The sequence below is a fragment of the Caretta caretta genome, chromosome 5, assembly GCF_965140235.1.
Source record: "Caretta caretta isolate rCarCar2 chromosome 5, rCarCar1.hap1, whole genome shotgun sequence".
Taxonomy (NCBI): domain Eukaryota; kingdom Metazoa; phylum Chordata; order Testudines; family Cheloniidae; genus Caretta; species Caretta caretta.
The window spans coordinates 34,744,567-34,769,324 of record NC_134210.1 but is presented as its reverse complement, the minus strand read 5'-3'; the positions used below and the strand labels follow the sequence as shown (position 1 = coordinate 34,769,324).

The 24,758-nt window shown below is 42.8% G+C and overlaps 1 protein-coding gene across 6 annotated transcripts in view; it reads left to right on the top strand.

Moving 5' to 3' along the window:
- Positions 1-2,151: 2,151 nt before the first annotated feature.
- The window catches only part of ARL15 (ARF like GTPase 15), a 334,819-nt gene continuing 312,212 nt past the window's right edge, over positions 2,152-24,758 (top strand). The window contains exon 1 of one of the 6 annotated variants that reach the window (XR_012668398.1): positions 2,152-3,182. Coding sequence is in view for 4 of the 6 variants with exons in the window: in XM_048851825.2 (XP_048707782.1) it covers positions 3,171-3,182 (12 nt within the window). In the remaining 2 variants the exon portion in view is untranslated. The remainder of the gene's footprint in view (positions 3,183-24,758) is intronic. The other 5 variants (XM_048851826.2, XM_048851825.2, XM_075128468.1 and 2 more) reach the window with 5 other exon arrangements.

Here is a 24,758-nt window from a genome sequence, read left to right as displayed (position 1 = left end):
TGGCCATGGGCCCCACCACCCCTACTAATGCCTGCATATAAGCTACAGTGTGGGCTAAGGTGGCCACCAGGAGGCAGCAGACACTGTGCCTCTTGGGCAGGAGCTCTGGCCACTGTAGATGGAGAGAAGGTGGCAGAGGTGGACTGAGGGAGCATGGCAGACAGCAGTGGGGCTGCGGCCACTTGAGCACACTCCCTAGGGGCTGAAGGGTGGGGGGCTCCCAGAACTGGTGGAAGAAGGGGAGTAAAGGAAGATTCTGGAAGTGAACTGCTGGCTAGGTAAGTGGTGTAGGGTGGAGGGGTTTGGTTTTGTAGAACCGTTATCTTCTAGGGGGATGGGATGGGATTGTTTGGATGGCCTCCACCTCAGTAGAAGGGTGACCAGTCTTCTCAGGGACAGGCTGGCTAGCATAGGCAGGAGCATGTTAAACTAAAACAAAAGGGGAGGGTAAAAAAAGTGATGATATGAGCGCATAACAAAATTAAGATGTTGGGAACAAAATTAATCAAACAACATGAAGACAAGAAATTGTTTAATTGCTTATACTGTACACTGATGCTAGGAATCTAGGTAACAAACAAGAGGAATATGGATTTTTAAATTTTGACCTAGTTGGTATTACTAATAGCTGGTGGGATGAGTCCCATGATTCGAATATTAAAAATCAATTTTTTATAATCTATTTAGGAAGGACTGAGTGGGCAGAAGGGAAGGGGGCGTTACACTCTGTCAAAAATAGTATTACCTGTTTGAGACACTGGTAAGTTGGAAGAATATGATCCTGAATGCATATGGATTAATGTCCTAACAAATAAAGCAGAAATGGGCTGTAGCAGACACCAACTGATCCCCACCAAATCACACGAGGGAAGTGGTTGATCACCTCCTTATGCACCTAGCTTTTTTTCCCCTACACATCATAGAAAAGTGATTATGGGGGACTTCAATGTGAGTGATGTGCTGGAGATCTTATATTCCCCATACTAAAATATCCTTTGCATTTCTAAATATTATAGATGACAATTTCCTCCTTCAAAACATTTTGCATTCAATAGAGAACATACTACTGACAGATGAAGAGGAATGGATTACAGAACTAAAAATGAACGACGCCTTAGATATATGATCATGACTTGTTCACATTTATACTGTGCAAACGGAATAAAGTTCAGACCATGTAGAGTGGAACCTTGATTATCTAATCAAATTGGGACCAGGGCCAGATCAGACAATCAAAAATTAAGATAGTCAGGAGAATGGGTGGGGCTTAGTTAATAGGGAGTGCCTGATAATGAAGGCTCAGACAAACAGTGTTCAACATGTAGTTGGTGCTTTAAAAAGGACTGTTTCAGAAAGGTGAAAACAACTGTGAACCAAATCAGCTGGGAGAAAGAATTTAATCAGAAAAACAGGAATGACAATTTGGAATTGTTTAAGATCATTTTACTACATGATTCAAAAGCCAGGTCCACCATTAATGAGGCTGACAACTCCCTTGGGGTTGCATGGTGGGGGGGGACCAGAAACATAAAATGGAAGGGTAATCAAAACCAATGAAGGGGGAAGGGGGATTAAAAGAAGCACTGTGGGAGAAAAATCCGCTCACCAGGCTGCACTGGGGGGCATACGAGTGGGGAGGGTGCAGTGAAGGGGGGGAAATGAAACAAAGGGGAATCCAAAGTGCGGGTGGAAAGGGCAACCAGGCTCAAGGAGCAACACACAGCAGGTGGGCGTGGCAGGGGAAGCAACAACAGCTGCAGGAGTGAAGCGACACGGGGGGACTACGCGAAGGGAGCAGAGACCAGCAAAGGGACAAGACACAACCAAAGGAGAGAGTGAAGGGAGATGGGGGTGGAGGCGGTGTGGGGCTGTGATAGGCAGCAGGACCCCCAGGCCCGCCGGAGCCTCACCAGCCCCGTGCAAGCAGACGGACGGAAGGGAGGGAGGGACCGACCGACCGACCTCGGAGGGGGAGCACGTGCGCCCAGGTCCACGGGCGCATGGGAAGCAGGGGAACGCTGCAGCCGCAGGGCGGGGGGAGGCGGGCGGAAAGCGCAGCGCCCTGGGGTGCGGGGAGGGCTTCATGCCTCTCCACCTCCCCCTGCAGCAGTGAACAGCCGCCGCCGCTGCCTCGTGCGGCCGGCCTGAGGGAACCTCCCCCAAACCTGAGATGGGGGCGGAGCCGGGATCCCGGTCAGCACAGGGCGCGCGGTGCCCGCAGCCAGGATCCCCGCGGTCCATCCACCGCCCCCAGCCCGCCCCCCCTTTGCACTGCCCCTCACGCCCCTCTCCGCGCCCGGGGCACGCCTCCCCTCGAGCGCTGTGTGTGTCCCTTTAAGAGTCGCCTCTCGGCGTCCCACGTGTGCGATCAGCTGATGGTGACGCTGCGGGGAGAGCGCCCCCCAGTTCCTGAAACATAGGGCGCTGCGGGCTGCACAGGCTCAGGGCTGGGCTGGGCTGGGCTGTCCCGGGCGCCTCCCCCGCCGAGTCTGCTCCGCGCGCTCCGCTGGCCGTCGCGGGGAGAAACCTGCAGGGTTAGTCTGGCTGGCGGCGGCGAGGGAGGGAGGGACAGCCCCAGATACCCGCTCTCTGCCCGGGGAGGCGGTGCTGGGGGGGACCTTCCTGCCAGAGACCCAACCCGACCCCATCCTACCCTGCTGGGACCGTCCTGCCAGGAACGGAGCCCCCTGCACCCCTCCTCTGTGCAGTAATAACAAAGACCACCCACCGCGCTGGGACCTTCCCTGCTAGCTGCAGAGACCTCACCCCTGGGACCCCACCCTATGCCCCTGGAACCCCTCCGCTCAGTAGCAGTGCCAGAGACCACTGCACCTTCCTGCCGGCAGCAGGGACCCTTCGTGTCTCCTCTGAGATCTTCCTAGCAGGAGTAACAGAGACCTTCCTGATACCCAGGGAGACTTGCTTCCTCCCCTTTGCACCCCAAAGACTTTCCTGCAAAGAACGTTAGAGACGCCAAGCTTCAGAGACCGGTTAGCAGCAGAGACCTTCCAGCCAAAACTCCTCCTGAATAGCTGCAGACCCACTCAACCCTTTACAGTCTTGAGACGTTCTGGCAGCAGAGACCCACTCCCCACCTAAATCCATCCGAGAGGAGCAGAGAGCCCCTTGGGACCCCAGAGCAACAATAGATCCTCTCTATTCACCAGTACATGGATTATCTGGTAGGTATTGGGTGTAAATTGTGTGCTTCCCCTCCTCCCCCGCTCTCCTTTCTTTCCTGTCTTGCATCCTCATGGTAAATTGGCTCAACCAGACATGTTATAGAATACTCCATTATAATTACATTTACTTAGAAAATCGCATTTGTTGCCACATAGTGTTTTAAAGGCTTTTATTGGAGACTGGTGGAACCCTAAAGTGAGTAAGTAAAAGACCAACTTTAAATCGGCTCTCAGAACAGTTTTACAACATTGGAGAAATATCATACTTTATCAGGCTTAGAATTATGAGGCAGAGCCTTCTCTGGATTATTGACACTGTATTAAAAATTTCAGAGTAGCAGCCGTGTTATCCTGTATCCGCAAAAAGAACAGGAGTACTTGTGGCACCTTAGAGACTAACAAATTTATTTGAGCATGAGCTTTCATGGGCCCACTTCACACACTCACACACACTTTTAATACAGTGTCAATAATCCAGAGAAGGCTCTGTGGGGTAATTCTAAACCTGGTTAAAATATGATCTTTCTCCAATGTTGTAATCTGCTCTAAGGGCGCACGCATGTCTAAATTGTGTGTATGCCCTGAGAACTTTTCCAATATGTCCTTGCATGAGTTCCTGATTGGGAAATGGAGTATTTCTCTTGTTCGATCTTTATCACTCTTACAGAACTATTAAAGGCCAATAAACCAGAATGGTTTTGCTAAAGTGCTCTGTAGCCCCACTCATTTGGTTGTTATTAGATCTCTAAAGTTATGACCTAGGTCACTGTTTTTTTCCTAAATGCATTAACATAGGATATGGTTGAATGAACTAAATTGTAACCTTGGACATGACCAGTACTGCACTTGAGTAGTTTGGTATTCACAAGTAACTCTAATGTTGCTTAATGAATGTTTCCTTTCTTTGTCTGCAAAGATTGTATCACAGGTGTATACTTCAGGCCAGCGTGGTAGTTAACTTGTTCATGCTCTAATGTATGGGTCACTACCAAGAAAATGTACCAAATGGCTAGGCTATGTAGTGAGTTGGATAGTCACATTTTAATGAGATTCCTGCTTAACTGATTTCTTAAATTTTAAAATGGGAAACTAATGAACATTCTCTCTCCATTCAACTCAGTTTCATATTTTTTCAGGGTGTTATGGTTTTACTTCTTGTTTATTAGTAAATATTTTAAATAAAAAGCAGCTCTCTTCTTGCCATTCCATCTTGTAGGAAGATGTCAGTGTCCCGTGAGATGAAGGAGGGGTTTTTTTCTTGGCTTTGAAGCTGTAATATTTATCTAGTTCTATCTTACACATGACACACAATTGTGAGTTTTAGAGATTGTCTTGTTGACTAGTGAGCAAGACCTCTCTGTCCTTTCTGTTGCAAGGTTGGATCATTGAAATGAAAGCACCCTCTAACAGCTGACCTGATTTTTTTTCTCTGCTGATGGAGCTGGGGGGGGGGGGGGGGGGAGGGGCACTATATTCAACATTTACCTAAATGTTGGGTTTGAATACATGCAGCTTGGACTTATTTTGGAGTGGAAATGCTTTATTTAGAGACTTCATGTTTTTAAGTTGTATGCTAGGCTTGAGTCGGGCTGGGGGGGGGAGAGCTCTGTATAATTGAAATGATAGGTAAAAAGAAAAGGAGTACTTGTGGCACCTTAGAGACTAATCAATTTATATGAGCATAAGCTTTCATGGTAGGTAAAGTTCTCTTTAAGAACCTAGTTAATGGAATACTGACAGTGAACTTGCTGTGTGGTTTCTCAAGAGCCTGGAGCAGTTTATTTTCCTCTATCAACTTATGGCCAGATGAAACTAGCTATCTCATGTACTTTTCACAGCAAAAGCTAACCTGCATGACTGCTACGGAAATTCTGTGGAACATACATCATTGTGAGATGAATAAGTTTAATGAATTTTGAAAACTGGTAGTGTGTTTGCAAACTAATGCAAGGCTGTGGGGAGAGCAGCTTTTAAAAAAGAAATGTAAATGCACTCTTTTATGCCTTTTTCCTGTTCCTTATGCTCCAGCCAGGCCTGTTGCCTAGCTGAGTGGTTCTCAACCTTTCCAGACTATTGTACCCCTTTCAGGAGTCTGATTTGTCTTGCATACCCCTAAATTTCATCTCAGTTAAAAATGACTAGCTTACAAAATTAGACATACAAATACAAAAGTGTCACGGCACACTTTTACTAAAAATTGCTGACTTTCTCATTTTTACCATATAATGATAAAATAAATCAACTGGAATATAAATATTGTATTTGCATTTCATTCTATAGCATATAGATCAGTATAAACAAGTCACCATTGTCTGTATGAAACTTTAGTTTGTACTGTCTTCTAGTGATTTTTATGTAGCCTGCTGTAAAACTAGGCAAATATCTAGATGAGTTGATCTACCCTGTGAAAGACCTCTGCATACCCTCCAAGGATATACCTTCTCCTGGTAGAGAACTACTGGCCTAGCTGCTCCCTTTGTCCATTCCTAACTTCATGCCTTCTTTCAAGCAGTCTAGCATGCTTGGAATGATGTTTCACTTATAATATGACAAACTTTCTCTTGGTTTATCTCTTGAGAAGTCTTTTGCACATCTATTTTGTGAGGTGGTCCTGTAGTTTTTGTTTCATTTGGTACTGTAACTGCAAGTGTTTTTTGGAATCTAGCCTCTTCAAGACAGGATCTTGATTGTTTCTCACAATTCACCTATTGTACAAGGCAGTGTACATTTGCTGCACTATACAAAACTTGGGGGTTTGGACTACACATCCCTACTTCAACCAGGCTGGGTTTATTGTAGGTAGGGAGAGCTACATTCACAGCTCAAATCCAAAAGCTGATTCAGTGTTGACATGGGCCAGTCTTTGAGCTGCCTTCATTTAGGACCAGAGAACACTGACTACTAATGTGACTATAATTTTCACAGCAGAGAAAGATGCCCTCCTTTTCTTAGAGTGAGAATAGTTGCACTATTCAGTACTAACAGTTTCAAACAAAAAATATTATACAAAATAAAGGAATAAAAGGTTGAAATTGTGTTCATATCTGTGTGAAACTCTGAAACCAGAACAAATGATCTCTGGCAGTTACAGTATGTTGCTTTTGGATGCATACAGTGTATTTTTTTAATCTAGCCTTCATTTTCTTCTTCACAAAAAAACTTGAGCATTGAGATATGAGTTTTAGTTTGGCTGACAACTTATTTCTTGTTTCAGAGTAACAGCCGTGTTAGTCTGTATTTGCAAAAAGAAAAGGAGTACTTGTGGCACCTTAGAGACTAACCAATTTATTTGAGCATGAGCTTTCATGAGCTACAGCTCACTTCATTGGATGCATACCGTGGATACTGTAGCAGACTTTATATACACACAGAGATCATGAAACAATACGTCCTCCCACCCCACTGTCCTGCTGGTAATAGCTTATCTAAAGTGATCATCAAGTTGGGCCAAGAGTGGTCAGTTTGGATGAGCTATTGCCAGCAGGAGAGTGAGTTTGTGTGTGTATGGGGGTGGGGGGGTGAGAGAACCTGGATTTGTGCTAGAAATGGCCCACAGAGAGTTGTCACTTTGGATGGGCTATTACCAGCAGGAGAGTGAGTTTGTGTGTGGGGAGGTGGAGGGTGAGAAAACCTGGATTTGTGCTGGAAATGGCCCAACTTGATGATCACTTTAGATAAGCTATTACCAGCAGGACAGTGGGGTGGGAGGAGGTATTGTTTCATGATCTCTGTGTGTGTATATAAAGTCTGCTGCAGTATCCACAGTATGCATCCGATGAAGTGAGCTGTAGCTCACGAAAGCTCATGCTCAAATAAATTGGTTAGTCTCTAAGGTGCCACAAGTACTCCTTAACTTATTTCTTAACTTTTATCTCTTCTGCCTCTTTTCCATGAAATAGTCTGTGAATGGTGGTAAATGACAGTGGTCCAGGAAGCATTCACAATCTGCTCAGACAAAACATGTGGGTGGTCAGTCAGGTGAGAATTTTCATATCACCCATTCAATCAGCCTGAAAGACAAAGGCTCATTGCACTCCGTGTTAGAATAGAGACCTTTGTTATTTGATGTGCAGGAACGGCAGCGGTGACTGACACTGATGCTTGTATTGCATCCAACTCTGGATGCTAGTCACAGAATGACTTGCATCATTTTTTCTGCCACTCGATGAATGTGAAGGAAATCGTGAAAGCTGATTGAAAGTTGTAGCCAAAGCTGCTTGGTGTCATGTATTTCTGCCTTGCTCGAATCTCTTATTCGGGTGGGTTGCAGAGAGAAAGCAGTGATTCTTCTCAGTGATCAGGGGCCACTGTGCATCAGCCCTAAGAGCAGGGAGTTTTCTTCTGTGCTTTTGATGCTCCCTTTGGTGCTCAGCTAGCATGAAGCAGCTGGCATTGTGGTGGAAGGACTTAGTAGTTGTTGGCTGCAACAGGCCCTTCCCAGAGAGGGAGGTGAGAGGTTGAAATGGTGACAAGCGAAATGGGGAAGGGCACAGGGAGGAAGTGAAGGGTAATGGGAAGCAGGATAGGATGGGGGAGGCTGCTGCAGGCTCCTGCTACCCACCAGCAGCCCTCTCCCAGGCTTTCACTCCAAGATCCTTGCAATGAAGGCCATGCATGCTATAGGCACTTCTTTTGGTCGGAGCCTCTCATGGTTGGCTTCAACGGGCTTGATCCCAGGAAGTCAAAGCATTTGCAACATCCATTAATATCAGCAGGATGTTGAGGATGCTCAAACAATGCTCAGGACCAGACCCAAAATTAGCTTTGACTCCTGGCCTGAGTCCATCTTTTTCTGTATTTCTGTTACACCTCATATTTAGTTTTAAGCGGTTCTGGAAAAGCTTGTAGCATAACTGCATCACTTTGACTCTTATATTCAGAACTTACTATGCAAAGCTTAGGTGGCCGAGGAGCCTTTCCCTAGAAACTTTCTTAATGGCATGCATGATTTATACTGCATACTCAATAGTTTTCTTATAATGAAAAAACATCAGTCTGATGCTTTTACCACTTTCAGATATGATGAAAGCCACTTTGTCAGGGTGGAGCAAGTTAATCAAAGTGATTTAACTCATGAGATTTCAGGGAAATCATACAGCTGTAGGACTGGAAGGGACCTCAGTATATAATCTAATTCATTCCCCCGCTCTGTGGCAGAACTATTATCTTGACTATCGCTGGCAGGTGTTCGTGGAATCTCCATTTTTAAGAACAGGCTAGACAATCCCCTAAGTAATTTGTTCCAGTGCTTTCCTAATGTCTAACCTAAATCTCCCTTGCTGCAATTTAAGCCCCATTATGTGTCTTGTCCTCAGCGGCTATGGAGAACAATTTATCACCCTCCTCTTTATAACAGCCTTTTGTTTACTTGAAAACTGTTATCATGTCCCCCCTCAATCTTCTCTTCTTCAGATTTAAAAGAAGTCATTGATTTAAACCTGAATGAGGGTTTATAAAACTAAATTTTGAAATTTGTCCTACTGTAACTTTTGGTTAAAATTTTATAATAAAATAAATTCAGATGTTTAAAATGGCCATGTTGCTAGGGCATCTTATTGGAGTTTTACAAAACTGCTATAGGCAAAAAAAATTACACTGAAAATTAAGTCCCTGATTTTGCATACAGTTAAGCAGGTTACATAATCTTACTCACATGGATAGTCCCATTGACTTCATGTCCTTTTAAGTTAAGCATGTCCGTAAGTGTTTGCAGCATCAAGGGCTAAAATTGGTATTTGTATTAAACTTTTCTTAGTGTCATATCATCTTTGTCATATCAAACATAATTACTTTATTGTTAATAATGAAAAGTTATTTAGACTTTCAATACATTAAAATAATTCACAATAACTTTATTAAACACTGGCCAAAATTTTCTAACCGTAGCTGCTAAACCCATATTTAGGCACCTAAGTGACTTAGGAGCACAAGTCCCATTGACTTTAAACTGCAATTCTTGAGTACAGTTTGGTCAAAGCATCTTAGCTTTCCTGACTTGTTAAAGTTCAATACATTGAACTTCAAATATGGTGTCTCCAAAATAATCTCTCATGTATGATCTAGTGTCTGTCAGTGTGGTATTCATCATTGAAAGCCTACCCTTATCATAGTTTCTTTTATAATCTAATCAGAATTACAGGTGGGTATGGCTAGGCAAGTGGGTAATCTGTGGTAGATCATTCAGTGGTTTCTGATCGATTTCATGTGTTTTTTTTCCTTACTTTTTTCTCCCTTTTTCTCTCCCTCTCTCTCTCTCTGAGACAGGCTACTGAAATATTCCTTTCATGATTATTTTTCAAGTGAACTTTCAGAGCAGCCGTTCCCACGTGAGAATTGCTTTTCACTAAAATTTTCTAGGCAAGTATTTACTGTCCATTGGATGAGGAGGGGGAGATCTCACACCAGGGATATGCTGGGGTTTTTTCTTCAGGGTTATTTGGCATTGGTGTTTGTATGCCTCTCATTTATTATCTATAATGTTACTAGCAGGTGAATGTTTGGCATTCCCTTCCTCCTTACTTCCTTGCTCTGCAACCATTTAAAAAAACTCCCCTCTTATGAGTTCTCTCTTTCTGTAGCCATATACAGTCAGTACAAACTATTGGGTTGTATTTTGGCTGAGGTGTCCAGTTGCCATTCTTGGAAGCATTGTGCTCTCTAAAGTTTGCTGGCTTATGTCAAGGTGTCATCCTCTCCATCTGTTTAAGAAGTAGGGAAGGCATTTGTGACTTTGATGATGAGGCACTTTAATATATGGAAAACTATAAAATATGCTAGTAGGTAAAGAAATAATATGGGGAAAGAAGGAAAATTATGGATGCAAGATCACTGGGTGTGCATTGTCATGTTGTCTGGAGTCATGAATGTTGTTTCTCTTGATTGTGAAGGAAGCTCTGCTGCTTATTTCTGTTGTAGGCAGGAACTAGTAAAGTAACTTGCATCAAAAGCAATTTTCTGAGATATTATAACCTCACGCAGCTGATGTGGCAAAAGTACATTACAAACCAAAACTACTGCAAGGTCTCTGATTGGCAGTATTGCAATCATAAGCAGCACTGCATTGTAATGGCAGTAATTCTGGGAACTGCCTCCTAGTTTAAAAAAAAAACAACCCACAAAAGAAAAAACAGAAACCTGTGTCAAAGTTGTGAACTCAAGAATCTGGTTCATCCAAGGTGCTTAAAGAAGCTTGCTCATGGCAGTATCTCTTCTCTCAGAAGAATCAATTCAGCTTGACATGGATCCTGATAAAGATAATGGAGCAGCTGATATGGGACTCAATAAATAAAGAATTAAAAGACAATAACTTAATACAAATCAACATGGGTTAATGGAAAATAGATCCTGTCACACTAATTTGATTTTTTTTTTTAAATGAGATAAAGGTAATAGTGTTTGAAATAATATACTTCTGTAAGGTTCTTGACTGGGTCCTACACAACACTTTGATTAAAAAACTAGACTGATATAAAATTAACATGGCACACATTAAATGGATTAAAAACTGGCTAACTGATAGGTCTCAAAATGTAACTGTAAATGGGGAATCATAATGGAGCAAGCAGGTCTGTTTTCAGTGAAGTCCCACAGTAATCGGTTCTTAGTCCTACACTATTTAATACTTGGAAGAAAACGTAAAATCATCACTGATCAAGTTTGCAGATAACCTCAATTTTGAGGAAGTAGTAAATCATGAAGAGATCAGGTTACTAATAGACTGAGCTGGATCACATGGTAAACTGGTTGCAAGCAAACAAGTATTTTAATACAGGTAAATGTAAATGTAGGAATGGAGGAAAGGATGGGGGAACTCTATCCTGGGAAGCAGTGACTGAAAAAGATCTGGGGGGTGTGTGTGTGTGTGTGTTGTGGTGGACAATCAGCTGAACATGATCTCCCAGTACGATGCTGTGGCCAAATGAGCGAATGTTGTCCTGGGATGCATAAACAGGGCAATCTTGAGTAGGAGTAGGGAGATTATTTATGTCTGTATTTGGCACTGGTGCAACTGCTGCTGGAATACGGTGTCCAGTTCTAGTCCCCACAGTTCAAGGAGATTATTGATACTTTTCTCTGAACTCTTTCCAAATTAAGGAGAATCGTGAAAGGATTAGAAAGCTTGCATTATAGTGATAGCCTTCCCTGTGTTAAGATAAATAGTCTAAGGGATGATGTGATTACAGGCTGTCAGTCCCTACATGATGATCAAATATTTTATAGGCTCTTCAGTTTACCAGAGAGAGGTATAATATGATCCAATAGCTGGAAGCTGAAGCTAGACAATTCAGACTGGAAATAAGATGTAAAATTTTAACAGTGAGAGTAATCAACCATTGAAATAACTTACCAAAAGGTCATGGTGGATTCTCCATCACTGACCATTTTAAAGTCAAGATTACTTGGTTTTTCTAAAAGATGTGCTCTGAGAATTATTCTGGGTAAGTTTTATGACCTGTGTTATACAGGAGGTCAGACTAGATGATCATAGTGGTTCCTTCTGGGTTTAGAATCTGCACATATTATGGGGAGTATTTGCTGAACTAAAGATTGTAACTGCTTTCTGAAATGGGTAATTAGGTTTTACTGAGTTAACATGGCAATATCCTTATCATTCTCTTGGCACCTGAGTGAGCAGAAAGGGGGAAAATTTCTGTTTCCAAATGATAATGAAAACGAAAGTTCAAACTAGTTTGTGTTGCCACTGGAAAATTTGAGTTCTGGTAGATGTGCAGGTGAACGAGCCTCTGATAGTGTGGCTGATGTGATTAGGCCCCATGATGGTGTCCCCTGAATAGATATGTGGACACAGTTGGCAACGGGCTTTGTTGCAAGGATAGGTTCCTGGGTTAGTGGTTCTGTTGTGTGGTTGCTGGTGAGTATTTGCTTCAGGTTGGGGGGGCTGTCTGTAGGCAAGGACCGGCCTGTCTCCCAAGATTTGTGAGAGTGATGGGTCATCCTTCAGGATAGGGGACACCATCATAGGGCCTAATCACATCAGCCACACTATCAGAGGCTCGTTCACTTGCACACCTATCAATGTGATATATGCCATCATGTGCCAGCAATGCCCCTCTGCCATGTACATTGGCCAAATTGGACAGTCTCTACGTAAAAGAATAAATGGACATAAATCAGATGTCAAGAATTATAACATTCATAAACCAGTCGGAGAACACTTCAATCTCTCTGGTCACTCGATTACAGACCTAAAAGTGGCAATTCTTCAATAAAAAGACTTCAAAAACAGACTCCAACGAGAGACTGCTGAATTGGAATTAATTTGCAAACTGGATACAATTAACTTAGGCTTAAATAGAGACTGGGAGTGGATGGGTCATTACACAAAGTAAAACTATTTCCCCATGTTTATGTGTCCCTCCCCCACTGTTCCTCAGACGTTCTTGTTAACTGCTGGAAATGGCCCACTTTGATCCGCCCAACCCCCCCACTCTCCTGCTAGTATTAGCTCATCTTAAGTGATCACTCTCCTTACAGTGTGTATGGTAACACCCATTTTTTCATGTTGTGTATGTATATAAATCCCCTCACTGTATTTTCCACTGAATGCGTCCGATGAAGTGAGCTGTAGCTCACGAAAGCCTATGCTCAAATAAATTGGTTAGTCTCTAAGGTGCCACAAGTCCTCCTTTTCTTCTAGGCTATACTGTGATCTCCCCTCCCTAAATTCAGTATAGCTAGGGACCCATATCACCATTCCTAAATTCTTCAACAAGGGCTCCATATTTGACATCGTGGTGCTGAATTCTGTGGGAGTTTCAAGTTCAGTTTAAAAGTAGAGGTTTTTATTGACACTGAAAATGAATAAAATAACTACTGCATATTCCTCCTCTTAATATTCAGTGCAGGCTGCAACTTTTGGTACGTTTTCATTGTTGTCAGGGCTCACTATCTTAAGTCTCACAAGGTTTGGTGTTTTTCTTATAGAGCTAGCTCCTGGAGTGGTGTGATTGCATGCGAATATCAACTTTCATTTAAAAAAAATAAAAAGTCTAGCCCTCGTGGATATAGATTAAAATTTGAAAATGTGAACTCTTAAGTCTCTAAAACTGGAAGGCAAATGCGAAAAAAAAAAAAAAATTTAAAAAAACTCAAGACACCCAAAAAAAAAAAATCTTACTCACGATTTCTGTATATTTGGAGTTTGTGTTTTCAACTTACGTGCTATCTCAAATCTTCAACTTTCAGTTTTGTCAAAACTGCATTGTAGAAGCTCTTTGGTATAAAACTCTCAGCTGTAGCTGAAATAGTGTTTATGTCTAAATTCATACTTTGAGTTCACATTTTACACTTTATGGAGAGGAATAGAGACAGTTGACACCTGAGAGGTGCGTGGGAAGAATGGGGGAAGAACATTGTGAAGATTGCAGGACAATTTCTTGTTGGTTTGCCTAGGGATCTGAACTGCTTACCATGTGGAGAGGCTGTTGGCTGATGAAGAGTGAGCAACAGTAGTCTTTGAGACTAAGGGCTTGTCTACACTTAAATTTTATAGCACTCTAACCTGCTGGCTCAGGGGTGTGAAAAATCACCCCTCTGAGCACTTTAAAGCGCTAGTGTAGCTGCTCTTCCAGCGCTCGGAGCTAATCCCCTCTACGCTGGAAACTTCAAAACGCTGCTGCGGGAACGCTCCTGACACAGCGCTTTGAAGTGCGAGTGTACCCCCCCAGCAGCACACTCACCTCGCACCACTGTCACTGCACGTGCTCCTAGGGTCCCTCTCAGGTCCAGGAAGCCTCCTCACCTCCCCTGGGGTGGGTGTCGAGAGGAAGAGCTGCCATCATATGTGCACCTCCTCCCCTGCTACTGCCCCTCACTGTAGCCTCACTGGGGTGGGGGATGGGTCTGTCCCTTGCCCAGCATGGGGTAGGAGTGGTGACTGCGGGAGGGGGTGGGCCCTGTGCTGGTGGAGGGTCCTGCCAGAAAAGGGAAGGGTCTGAAGGGAAGGGCAGGGGCAGGGTCGGCCTGCCTTGGCAATAGTGGATGGGGGGCAATAGGAGCCTGCGGCAGCAGTTGATGCCGGGGACCAGCAGAGAGGCAGGGATGCTCTGGGGCCCAGGGGAGGTATGCGGGAGCAGGGGGCCACTCAGGGAGGCATGTTGGGGTGGCAGGAGGAGCTGGGGGAGAGACCCGGCCCCAAACATTGGAGGTGCTGGGCCCTAAGGCCCTGGATATTGCTGGAGTCTGAGCACCATGGGCCCATAGAACTCACTTCCCCTGTGGGTTGGGCCCAGAGGAGGCAAGACTCTCTAGGCTGATACAGGTGGCTGAAGATTCTTAACCCCTGCAAACTCCACCCTGTAGTCAGAGAGCTGAGGTCCCCTCGAATTGCAGGTGCTGATGTGGGGTGTGGTGAGAGGCTATCTTGTCCATGATAGATGTGCCTTATCCCACTTATGACTTTAGAGGAGGGTAAAAAGACTGAGTGAACGTAAGACTGGCCATACTGCATCAGACCAATGGTCCATCTAGTTCAGTATCCTGCCTTCCAACAGTGCCATGTTCATCAAAGGGAATGTACAGAACAAGGCAGTTATTGCATGATCCCATCCACTGTCATCCAGTCCCAGCATGTGGCAGTCATAGACTTAGGGACACCCAGAGCATGAGTTTGCATCCCTGACCATCTTGGCTGATAGCCATTGGTGTACCTATTCTCCATGAACTTAACTAATTTTTTTTTAAACCAGTTGTACTTTTGACCTTTACAACATCCCCTGGCAACAAGTTCCACAGGTGGACTGTGCATTGGGAGAAGAATTTCCTTTTGTTTTAAACTTCTGCCTATTAATTTTATTGTGTGACCCCTGGTTCTTGTGTGATGTGAAGGAGTAGGTAACACTTCCCTATTCACTTTCTTCATCCCGTCATGATTTTATAGATCTTTCACATCCACCTTTATTTGCGTCTCTTCCAAGCTGAACAATCCTAGTCTTTTTAAACTGAAACCTGTCTTCATATGAAAGCTGTTTCGTACCCTGCTCATTTTTGTTGCCTTTCTCTGTACCTTTTCCAATTCTTGCATACCCTTTTTTTGGGAGGGGGCTGACTAGAACAGTGCTCTGTATTCAAGGTGTGGATGGACCATGGATTTATGTAGTGGCCTTGTGATTTTTTTCTCTTCTTATCTATCCATTGTTAGTTTTTCTGACTGCTGCTGCACGTGGAACAGATTTTTCAGAGGTTTTTCTACAAAAATTCCAAGAGCTTTTTTGAGTGGTAACAGCTAAATTAGACCCCATCATCTTGTATGTATGGTAAGGGTTATGTTTTCCAATGTAAATAACTTCCCACTTATCAACATTGCTTTTCATCTTCCATTTTGTTGCACAGTCACCCACTTTTGTGAGATCCCTTTTAATTCTTTGCAGATAGCTTTGGACTTAACTGTGTTGAGTAATTTTGTATTGTCTGCAAACATTGCTGCCTCACTGTTTTTTCCAGGTCACTTGTGAATGTTGAACATTCTGGTCCCAGTGTAGACCTCTGGAGGACACAGCTATTTACCTCTCTCCTTTCTGAAAACTGACTAATTGTTCTTGCCTTTTGTTTACTGTCTTTTAAACTCTGTGACTGTCAGTGTCAGCTCAGCCTGTAGGGCCCAGTTCTCTTGCTGCAGGTGGGAGAGCACCCCTGCCAGCTGGAGAAAGGAGATTGAACCTGATACCCCTAGTCAAAGCAGGGATTCAGCCCCAGAGAACCCCTGCCTAGCCCTGGGGCACAGGGGTGAGGGCGACACAGATCAGTTTCATCCAAGATGAAGGACACTGATGGCTCATGAGGAGTTGGAGGGGGTGGGTTGGGTTGTGGCATATGTAGAGTTAAGGGTGTTGGAAGGGGTGTGTCAGCCTCCATTGTGTGGGTGGGAGTGTGAGGTGGGGGAACCCAAGTTTGTGGGGAATGGGGCAGGAGAGCCCGCAGTTCGCAAAATGGCTGAGAGAGCCGAACTGCTAAGGATGTTCCCACGTGCAGCTTTGTGCTGCACCCTGGCAAGGGATGGATGGTTGAGGAGGGCACAGTGAGCAGCCTGCAATGGAGGGTGGCTCCTAGAATATGGAGAGGGGAAGGGGACAGGTCAGTGCCCTGGGGGGTGGGGAAGAAGAGCTTGATACTCCTCATTGCAAAATAGCAAACCACCCAACCCTCCCACTGCCCTGCCACCTGCAAGCCAGTTGCTGAGGAAGGGAGAAAGAAACCTTCTAGCTGCCCCTCTGCTACTTCTCTGACCCCAGCTTCTCCCCTACCCCCGAAAAATCCCAATCTTCCAGACCGCCCCCCAAAACCCTCCTCTACACATGCTCTCCAAGCAGGATCTGTCAGGCGGGGCAAGTGGATGGTGCTGTGCATCCTGGAATTGCACCGAAGGGTCAGGGTTGGGAGGGGAGTGAAAAGATGTAGTTTTTTGGGGGCAACATCCCTACATGCCCCCCAATCTCTGCCCCTGCCAGTGGACCACCTGGGATTCTGTCGGGTTTACCTGTGAGCCACTGCCCACAGTTTGGGAAGCCCTGTTTTAACTCGTCACTGATCCATGAGAGGACCATCCCTCTTATCCATGACTACATATTTTGCTTAAGTGTCTTTTGGTGAGGGACCTTGTCAGAGGTTTTCTATACACTATATCCACTGGATCACCCTAATCCACATGTTTGTTTACCCCATCAAAGAATTCTAATAGATTGAGGCATGACTTCCCTTTACAAAAGCTGTGTGGATTCTTTCCCCAAGAAATCATGATATGTGTGTCTGATGATTCTGTTCTTCACTATAGTTTCAACCAATTTGCTTGGTACTGAAGTTAGGCTTACTGGTCTGTAATTGCTAGGGTCACCTCTAGAGCCTTTATATTAAAAATAAAATAAAATAAAAAAAATGAAAATAAAATTGGTGTCCCATTAGCTACACTCCAGTCATCTGGTCCAGAAGCAAATCTAACCAATAGGTTAGATATCGCAGTTAGTATATCAATATCCTAGGAATTCTTTCAGAACTCTTGGGTGAATACCATGTGGGCCTGGTGACTTATTACTGTTCAGTTTATCAATGTATTCCAAAACTACCTCTAATGACACTTCAGTCTGGTACAGTTCCTGACATTTGTCACCTAAGAAGAGTGGCTGAGGTCTGGGAATCTCCCTCATAATCTCTTGCAGTGAAGACTAATGCGAAGAATTTGTTTAGCTTCTTCACAACGGCCTTGCTTCTTTGAGTGTTCCTTTTAGCATCTTGATCCCACTGATTGTTTGGCAGGCTTCCTGCATCTGATGTACTTAAACATTTTTGCTGTTAGTTTTTGTGTCTTTTGCTAGTTGCTCTTCATTCTTTTTTGGCCTGCCAAATTATACTTGACTTCCCAGTGCAGCAAAAATTGAACTGACAGCCTGTGTATTCTGCAGAATAACGTGAAATGTCTTTACAACTTTTTGTGCTTGCCTCAGAGTTTTTGGAGCCTCAAGTTTCAGCACAATAGGAACAAAAATTCAGAAATCTAAAGAAACCCTTTTGCCATTCCATGAAACTTCAGATTAGTCTTAAGCTATCTTCTGTTGTTTTTTGAACCATTAGGGTCCATTCCAGTTAAAACTTTGTCATGGAAAACATTTTTAGTGAGAAAATTGGCTAGAGGAGTAGACAGTGTTGTCTACGAGTCCAGCAGTTCTCAAACTGTGTGTCGGGACCCCAAGTGGGTCGTGACCCCATTTTAATGGGGTTGCCAGGGCTGGCTTACACTTGCAGGGGCCTGGGGCCGAAGCCTGAGACCCAGGGCTGAAGCTGAAGCCCATGGCTTCAGCCCTGGGCAGCTGGGCTCAGGTTACAAGCCTCTTGCCTGTGGCTGAAGTCCTTGAGTTTCGGCTTTGGGTCCTCCCCCCACCTGGGGCAGTGGGGCTTGTGGCCATCCTTTGGTCCCCACACCTAGGGCAGCAGGGTTTGGGGAACTCAGTCCCCTCCCTGGGGTCATGTAGTAATTTTTGTTGTCAGAAAGGGTTTGCAGTGCAGTGAAATTTGAGAAACCTTGATCTAGTCAAGAAATTTTCATAATGATAGTTCTAAGAACTCCCCTAGCTCCTGTCCTGATATCATTGACATTCCATTAGTCCCATTTCTCCTTACCTCAAAAATCAGGTGTGTGTTTTTTTTTAAAAACTATTGTATTTAAGTAGAGCAGTATCTCTAAAGGGCTTTAAAAAGCCCTAGGAAGATTTGTGTGCGTGTGCTACTAGTAAAGGAAAACATGAGCCTAGCATTTTCTTAATAGTTAAAGGAGAACTGTACACAGAATGGCAGGCGTTACATGGGGAAATGTTGTTAATGGAATATGCTTAAGGGCTGTATTTTCTTGTGTAGAAAGAAAGGAATCTTCTTGAAGCTGCAATGTGTAACTCCAGTACACATGGTAGCAAAACATTTTGCATGGAATATTACACCATAAGTAAATTCCAACTTTGAATCTTCTGTAGTCTGTAATGTAGATGCAGGTCAGCATAATTAGTTATGCTACAGACTTTAATCTCATGATCTCCAAGGTCTCTTTTTCTGGCTTTTTGTGTACAGTTATCCAAAAACCAGAACTCTCTGGTTCCTTTTATTAGTTATAATTGGTGGGAGTGTCGTGTGTTTACACTTGTTATGCAGGAGAAGTGGGAAAAGCATTGTTGCACAGAAGTTGCAACAATTCTGAGTGATCAATCACTGGCTGGTTATTGTTTGCTAAGTTAACTGCAAGATGACTGCTCAAATCTGTACCAAGCAACTGCAGATAATTAGCAGATAAAAGCTTCCTTCTGTGTGCTCTTTCTATTTTACATGGTCTTAAAATGTCAGTCTCTGTAGCTGCTAGTAACTTATTTAGGTGATGGCTTAAAAAAAAAAACCCTACTCAAGATACTTAGATCGGAAACCTTCTGAGACATGGACTTTTTGTTCTGTTTGTTCAGCACCTAACATAAAGAACCCTGGTCCTTGACTAAGGCTTCTAGGCACTATGATAATGCAAATAATGATAAAAATAAACTCTCGTGTTAGGCTCAGTTTTTGCTAGCTATCTCTTGTTTTGCTTCAGATGCCAAATGTTTCATTCTGCCTTTCCCTCCCAAGAAGTTAAGAACTAAAGCTCCCTTACAAGCAGATGCTTGTGCCCATACTGACAGTTTCAGAGTAGCAGCAGTGTTAGACTGTATTTGCAAAAAGAAAAAGAGTACTAGTGGCACCTTGGAGACTAACCAATTTATTTGAGCATGAGCTTTCGTGAGCTACAGCTCATTTCATCCGACGAATTCAGTGGAAAATACAGTGAGGAGTTTTATATACACACAGAACATGAAAAAATCCGATGAAGTGAGCTGTAGCTCACGAAAGCTCATGCTCAAATAAATTGGTTAGTCTCTAAGGTGCCACAAGTACTCCTTTTCTTTTTACCATACACACTGTAAGGAGAGTGATCACTTAAGATGAGCTATTACCAGCAGGAGAGCTGGGGGGTGGTGGAGGTGGGGGGGGGAGGAGAAAACCTTTTGTAGTGATAATCAAGGTGGGCCATTTCCAGCAGTTAACAGGAATGTCTGAGGGGCGGGGCGGGGTGTGGGGGGGGGACACATGTAAACATGGGGAAATAGTTTTACTTTGTGTAATGACCCATCCACTCCCAGTCTCTATTCAAGCCTAAGTTAATTGTATCCAGTTTGCAAATTAATTCCAATTCAGCGACCTGTTGAGTTGGGGCCATGGCTAGAAGGGGTCCACCCATGTGGAATAAGTTGCAGGATTGAAGTCCAGTTTTTTAAAACAAGAGCTTCTTTCCCTAGTTCTTTTTAAAGCTTCTCAAGTTTAATGAAGACATTGCAGAAGGTTTTAAACAATTACCATTTTCTATGAAGCGTGGATCTCGCCCTAAGAGGTCTAGTACAGAAATTGTCCCCTGTGAGTCTAAGACTTTTACTATCTTGCGTCTGGAACATAAAGGAATGTGCCTTCTGTAATTTGGATTTATGTTTATATGTATTGGTTTATGAGGAGGAGCTATTAGACTTTGTGTTTGTTTTTATTTTGGTGCAGAACTAGTGTGCTAATGTACTGTAGAGTGATAAAGGAGTTATTTCCATTCTTGAACCTCCATTCTGGGCACTAAATATTTCAATGCGGTGGTTTCCATTGTTCAAAATTGGTTGGATGCTTTCATAACTGCAAAGTAAAAGCCTTGTGGTGAATGAAATGGCCCAGATCCGAGAAAGACAAGGCTCCCAATTTGTTACTACCAGTAGCACTTTTTAGTCAGGAATGAAAGAAACCAAAGCTTTGGAAATTGCATATCATCTGGTAGATTTGCCATCGGTAATTCCAGGTAGAATAACCAGTAAACATTGTGGGGGTGTTCTTTTGTTTAAGAAAGTCAGGATATGAGTTGAAGGGTGCATACTTTGTTCTGTTTTTGTAGGGTAGGAGCTCATCCAGGGAAGGGGGTGGGGGAAAGGAACCAATCTCTCTTTAAATGTGACTGTTGCTGTCTAATAGTTTATTATTAATAAATAATAGCCCTTTCACACTTGGATCAAACATAAAATATACTTGAAAAATTAGTATTTTTCATTACAACTGTAGATGCAAATGTTTTAAGTTATTTTTTTCTTTACTTTCATGCTTACCATGTAAAATCCTTACAGAAAGCAACAATAAACTGTAAGTAAACAACATTTAAAGCACAAAATCAGTTGCAATAGTAGGATGGTGAAAGACTGCAAGTGTTAACTTGGGATACAGCTCCCCTTCAGAGGTACTTTATTGTGTGATGGCTGAAACCTGGGCTAGCTAAAGAAAAACTTCAGTGCAATGAGTTCTCTGAATCTTTCTTCAATTTCCTGTGGGTAGAAGTACAGTGCTATACTAATTCTCTCAGCGGAGGGGGACAAAAGTGTTCAGAGTAGTGGGCAGTCTAACTACCTGAACTGGTTCTTTTGTTGTTCTTTCCTCGTCTGATTTGTGCGAAGATGAGCAGAAATGCTGCAGAGCTTCAGGTTAGCGCAGCAACAGAGTTAAAATAAAACAAATCTATCTATATAGTTAGTGTTATATATAAAAAAATTATTTTTTGGGGGGTGAAGTGAACATAGCACTAGAAAGCAACAAAGAAGAGCAGACTTGGGACTTTGTTTAGATGTTCCAATTTCTGAAGTACAGAAGAACCTCAGAGTTATGGACACCTCAGGAATGGAGGTTATCCATAACTCTGAACAAAATGTTATGGACTTCAGCCATGGGGAAGTTGGGGCTGCAGGGGTCGGGGTTTCTGATCCCAGTAGGTGCCAGGGCTCCTGGGGCCGGGGGCTCAGGGTTTCTGCCCCCCTGAGAGTACCAGGGCTCAGGGCTTTAAGACCTGGGGGAGAGGCACCAGGGATCAGGGCTTCAGCCCCACGGCTCTGCTCCCAGTTTCAGCCAAGGATCGGGGCTTTATCTAGAGGGGAATTGCTGGGGCTGAAGCTGGGAATGGAGCCACGGGGCTGAAGCCTCGAGCCCTAGCACTCCCCCCATCTAAAGCCCTGAGCCTTTTTGCTCCTAAGGGTCAGAAACCCCTTCTCTCTCCCTTCTCCTCCCCCCCCCCAAAAAAAAACCCCTGCCCAGAGCTCTGACGCTGCCCCCCGGTAGCTCAAGCCATGACCCCCAGGGCTAAAGCCATGAGGCAGTACAGTATTTACTGCTGTTTGTGTGGTGTGGTTTTTTTTATTGATGACTTCCGGTTTCATGGGGTGTCTGGTTGACCAGTAAGTCCATAACTATATTGTTTGTATCTTTGAGGTTCTACTGTATTGTAGATGGCAGTTAGCTAGCATAGTCTTGTAGGGTTGGGGCAAAGGGGTGGAAACTAACTTAATGTTTCACTTGGACATGGGAAAAACATTTGCCCATATTAGAATTGATAATGGGAACATCAGATAAATGTAGAACTGGGTCTGTAATACCTTGTAAGTTTCAAAATTCCAGCAATGGCAACATATTTTTGTATTTCTTTCCCTATCAGTAGGCATGTATAAGCTAGTTTAGACAAGCTACATTCTTGCTCTTGTCCTATTGCAGTTGCATTCTGAAAGTATCCACCCCATTACAGAGCTTGAGTACAATTTAGTTTTCCTTAATTAATGTGAAACATGCGCTTATTGACTATGTACACAGCCTAAAATGTTAGTAATATTGCATACTAGAATAAAAAATGTAATCTTAGTTAATGTTTGTACTGAAATGTTCAAATTATACTTTCCACTGTTTAACTTACTTTAGTTTGCAACAAAAAATTCTTTCCTTTGCTAAAATATCATGCTAGATCCACAATCAATATTGAGTCTGAGTACCGACTAGAAATCCAAATTAAAATTTAAATGGCATCTATATTAAAAAAGATCTTTTTATATTGTTTCACCATACTAAGTTTAATTTTTGTGCTGGGTAATTTTAACACAAATCCAAGGGTTACGTATGTGCTCTAAATTTTAAAAAAATATACAAAAGTATAAAAGCAACCCTGTCAACTTAAATCATAAGTTGTAAGCAACAAAATTTCCCTATTGCTAGTAACCTCTTAGTGAGAAGTTAAAAAATGTCAAGTTTACTTTTCACTTGTTATATCTCTGCACTTATTTCAGGTTGGGCAATAAAAATCAGTTTGTTTTTTTTACTTGCAGATTCTCTGAACTGCTCAATTTGACTTTGACATTGTGAGGAAATTTTTATTTTAAATCTTTGAAAATGAAGTAAAAATGTCACAATTTTTTTATTGAAATAGGTTTTCTAAGAGTTGATGTCACACTATTTTAATTTTTTGTAAAATTAAGTTGATGCCCTTATAATGGGCAGGTGGCTTAAACATGTATTTTTACTCCCAACACCAAAAGCGTTTAGAAAGCAGGAAGTACTAAGTTCTGCTTGTTTTTGTGTTAAGCAGCCTTTGTGATTCTTCTGCCCTCCTTCTCCAAAAATAAGGTGGGGGTGGGAATGAAAGCTGATGGTCCTACATAATTTACTGGTCGCTTCTGCGGATCTCCGCAAATCCTTAGGAAGCCCAGATGGAGATTCCATAATATCCTTATTGGTAAAGCAGACAGTCCCATAATTGCTCCATTGATGGTGTTTTGAGGTCTGTGGCTTCCAGACATTTTCAGCGAAGTGTTCAATTCATTTGATGTCTTAAATCACAATTACTCCTCTTATGTTAATGTGGCTGACATTTGTTCAATTAGTTCATATGCTAAAAATATTACAGCTTAAACAACATAATAAATTTTTATGTGTAGAAATCACCCAAAGTGTATAACTGGTAGCTTGTAACTTTTGTCCCCCACAGTGTAAAACAAGATCTCTTGAATTTCATTTAAAAGGTTTTTTTGAGTTTCATGAACTGCATAAATGCATTGGAAGCACAGCTTGGTGTATTTGATTACATATAAAAATGATCAAACAAATTTAAAGGGGACCTTAAAAATGGGAGAAATTGGTTTTGTTACTTTTTGGACTTCTTTATGAGATATAAAGAAGGTCTGAAACGGCCTTTTCAGTGTTTTTTTTTCATTAGAAGTTTATATTTAGGTCATGTCCAGTCTTGACCTCTGTAGGTGACTGTAGGCCTAATGGATGTATGGCATCACAATAGATTGGAAGTGGAGCTATTTAAAGGGAAGGGATTTAAGACCATCTTTACACAAATACCTGTGAAACATGAGTGAAAAAAGCTTCCTTTTACAAATTCAAAATACTGATCCTTTTAATTAAGGCATTACAGAGCTTCTTTAGCGAGTTCAGAGAAGACCAGAGTAGAAATGTAAGAACATCAGTTACAAAATTTTTTTGGGGGGAGAGAGAAGGGACCCAGTACCCACACAAAACTTTCTTATGCCTTCTTCATACATCATAAAGAAGTCAAAAAGGGCTTAACAATCATTGATAAAAATCTCTTTTGCAGGCTACCTTCAAACAAAACCTGACTTAAAAAAAAAAAAAAAGGCTGATGGCTCATTTCTCAAAAATTAAACATTTGATTTCCTAGTAAATTAAATTCTTGGTAATTTATTTTAATTTTGTTAATGTCTGAATGTATCCATCTCACGTCTGCTGTTCGTAGAACTGGCATTTACATAGGAAGCAAACATTCAAACGAGGTGAATAGCTTTTGTTAGTGTTTATGCACATGAGGTAAAAAAAAATATCAGGTATTTCAAAGCAGGAGTTGGTAACATGATTCACAAAAGGATCTTGTTTTTTGTAAAGTAAACTGTTGTGTATTGCTTATACCAAAGGCTCTCAAACTGTGGTCCGTGGATAATTCCTTCTAAGGTGTGCATCTGGGCAGCCTTAGAGAATGACTGGCCTTAGAGAATAAAGGGCCACCCACCTAATTAGTGGAGCCACGCATGCGTGGCTCCACTAATTAGGTGCCTGGACTCTGGAGAAGATGCACATGTAAGTGAGGTGGTGGTCTTGTGGGGGGGAGTAGAGGGTAGGTGGGAGGGGGCAGTGGGATGAGAAGAGGGGGTGGGGGGAATTTGGGATGTGCAGAGCTGCGGCGGCCAGAGAAAGAGG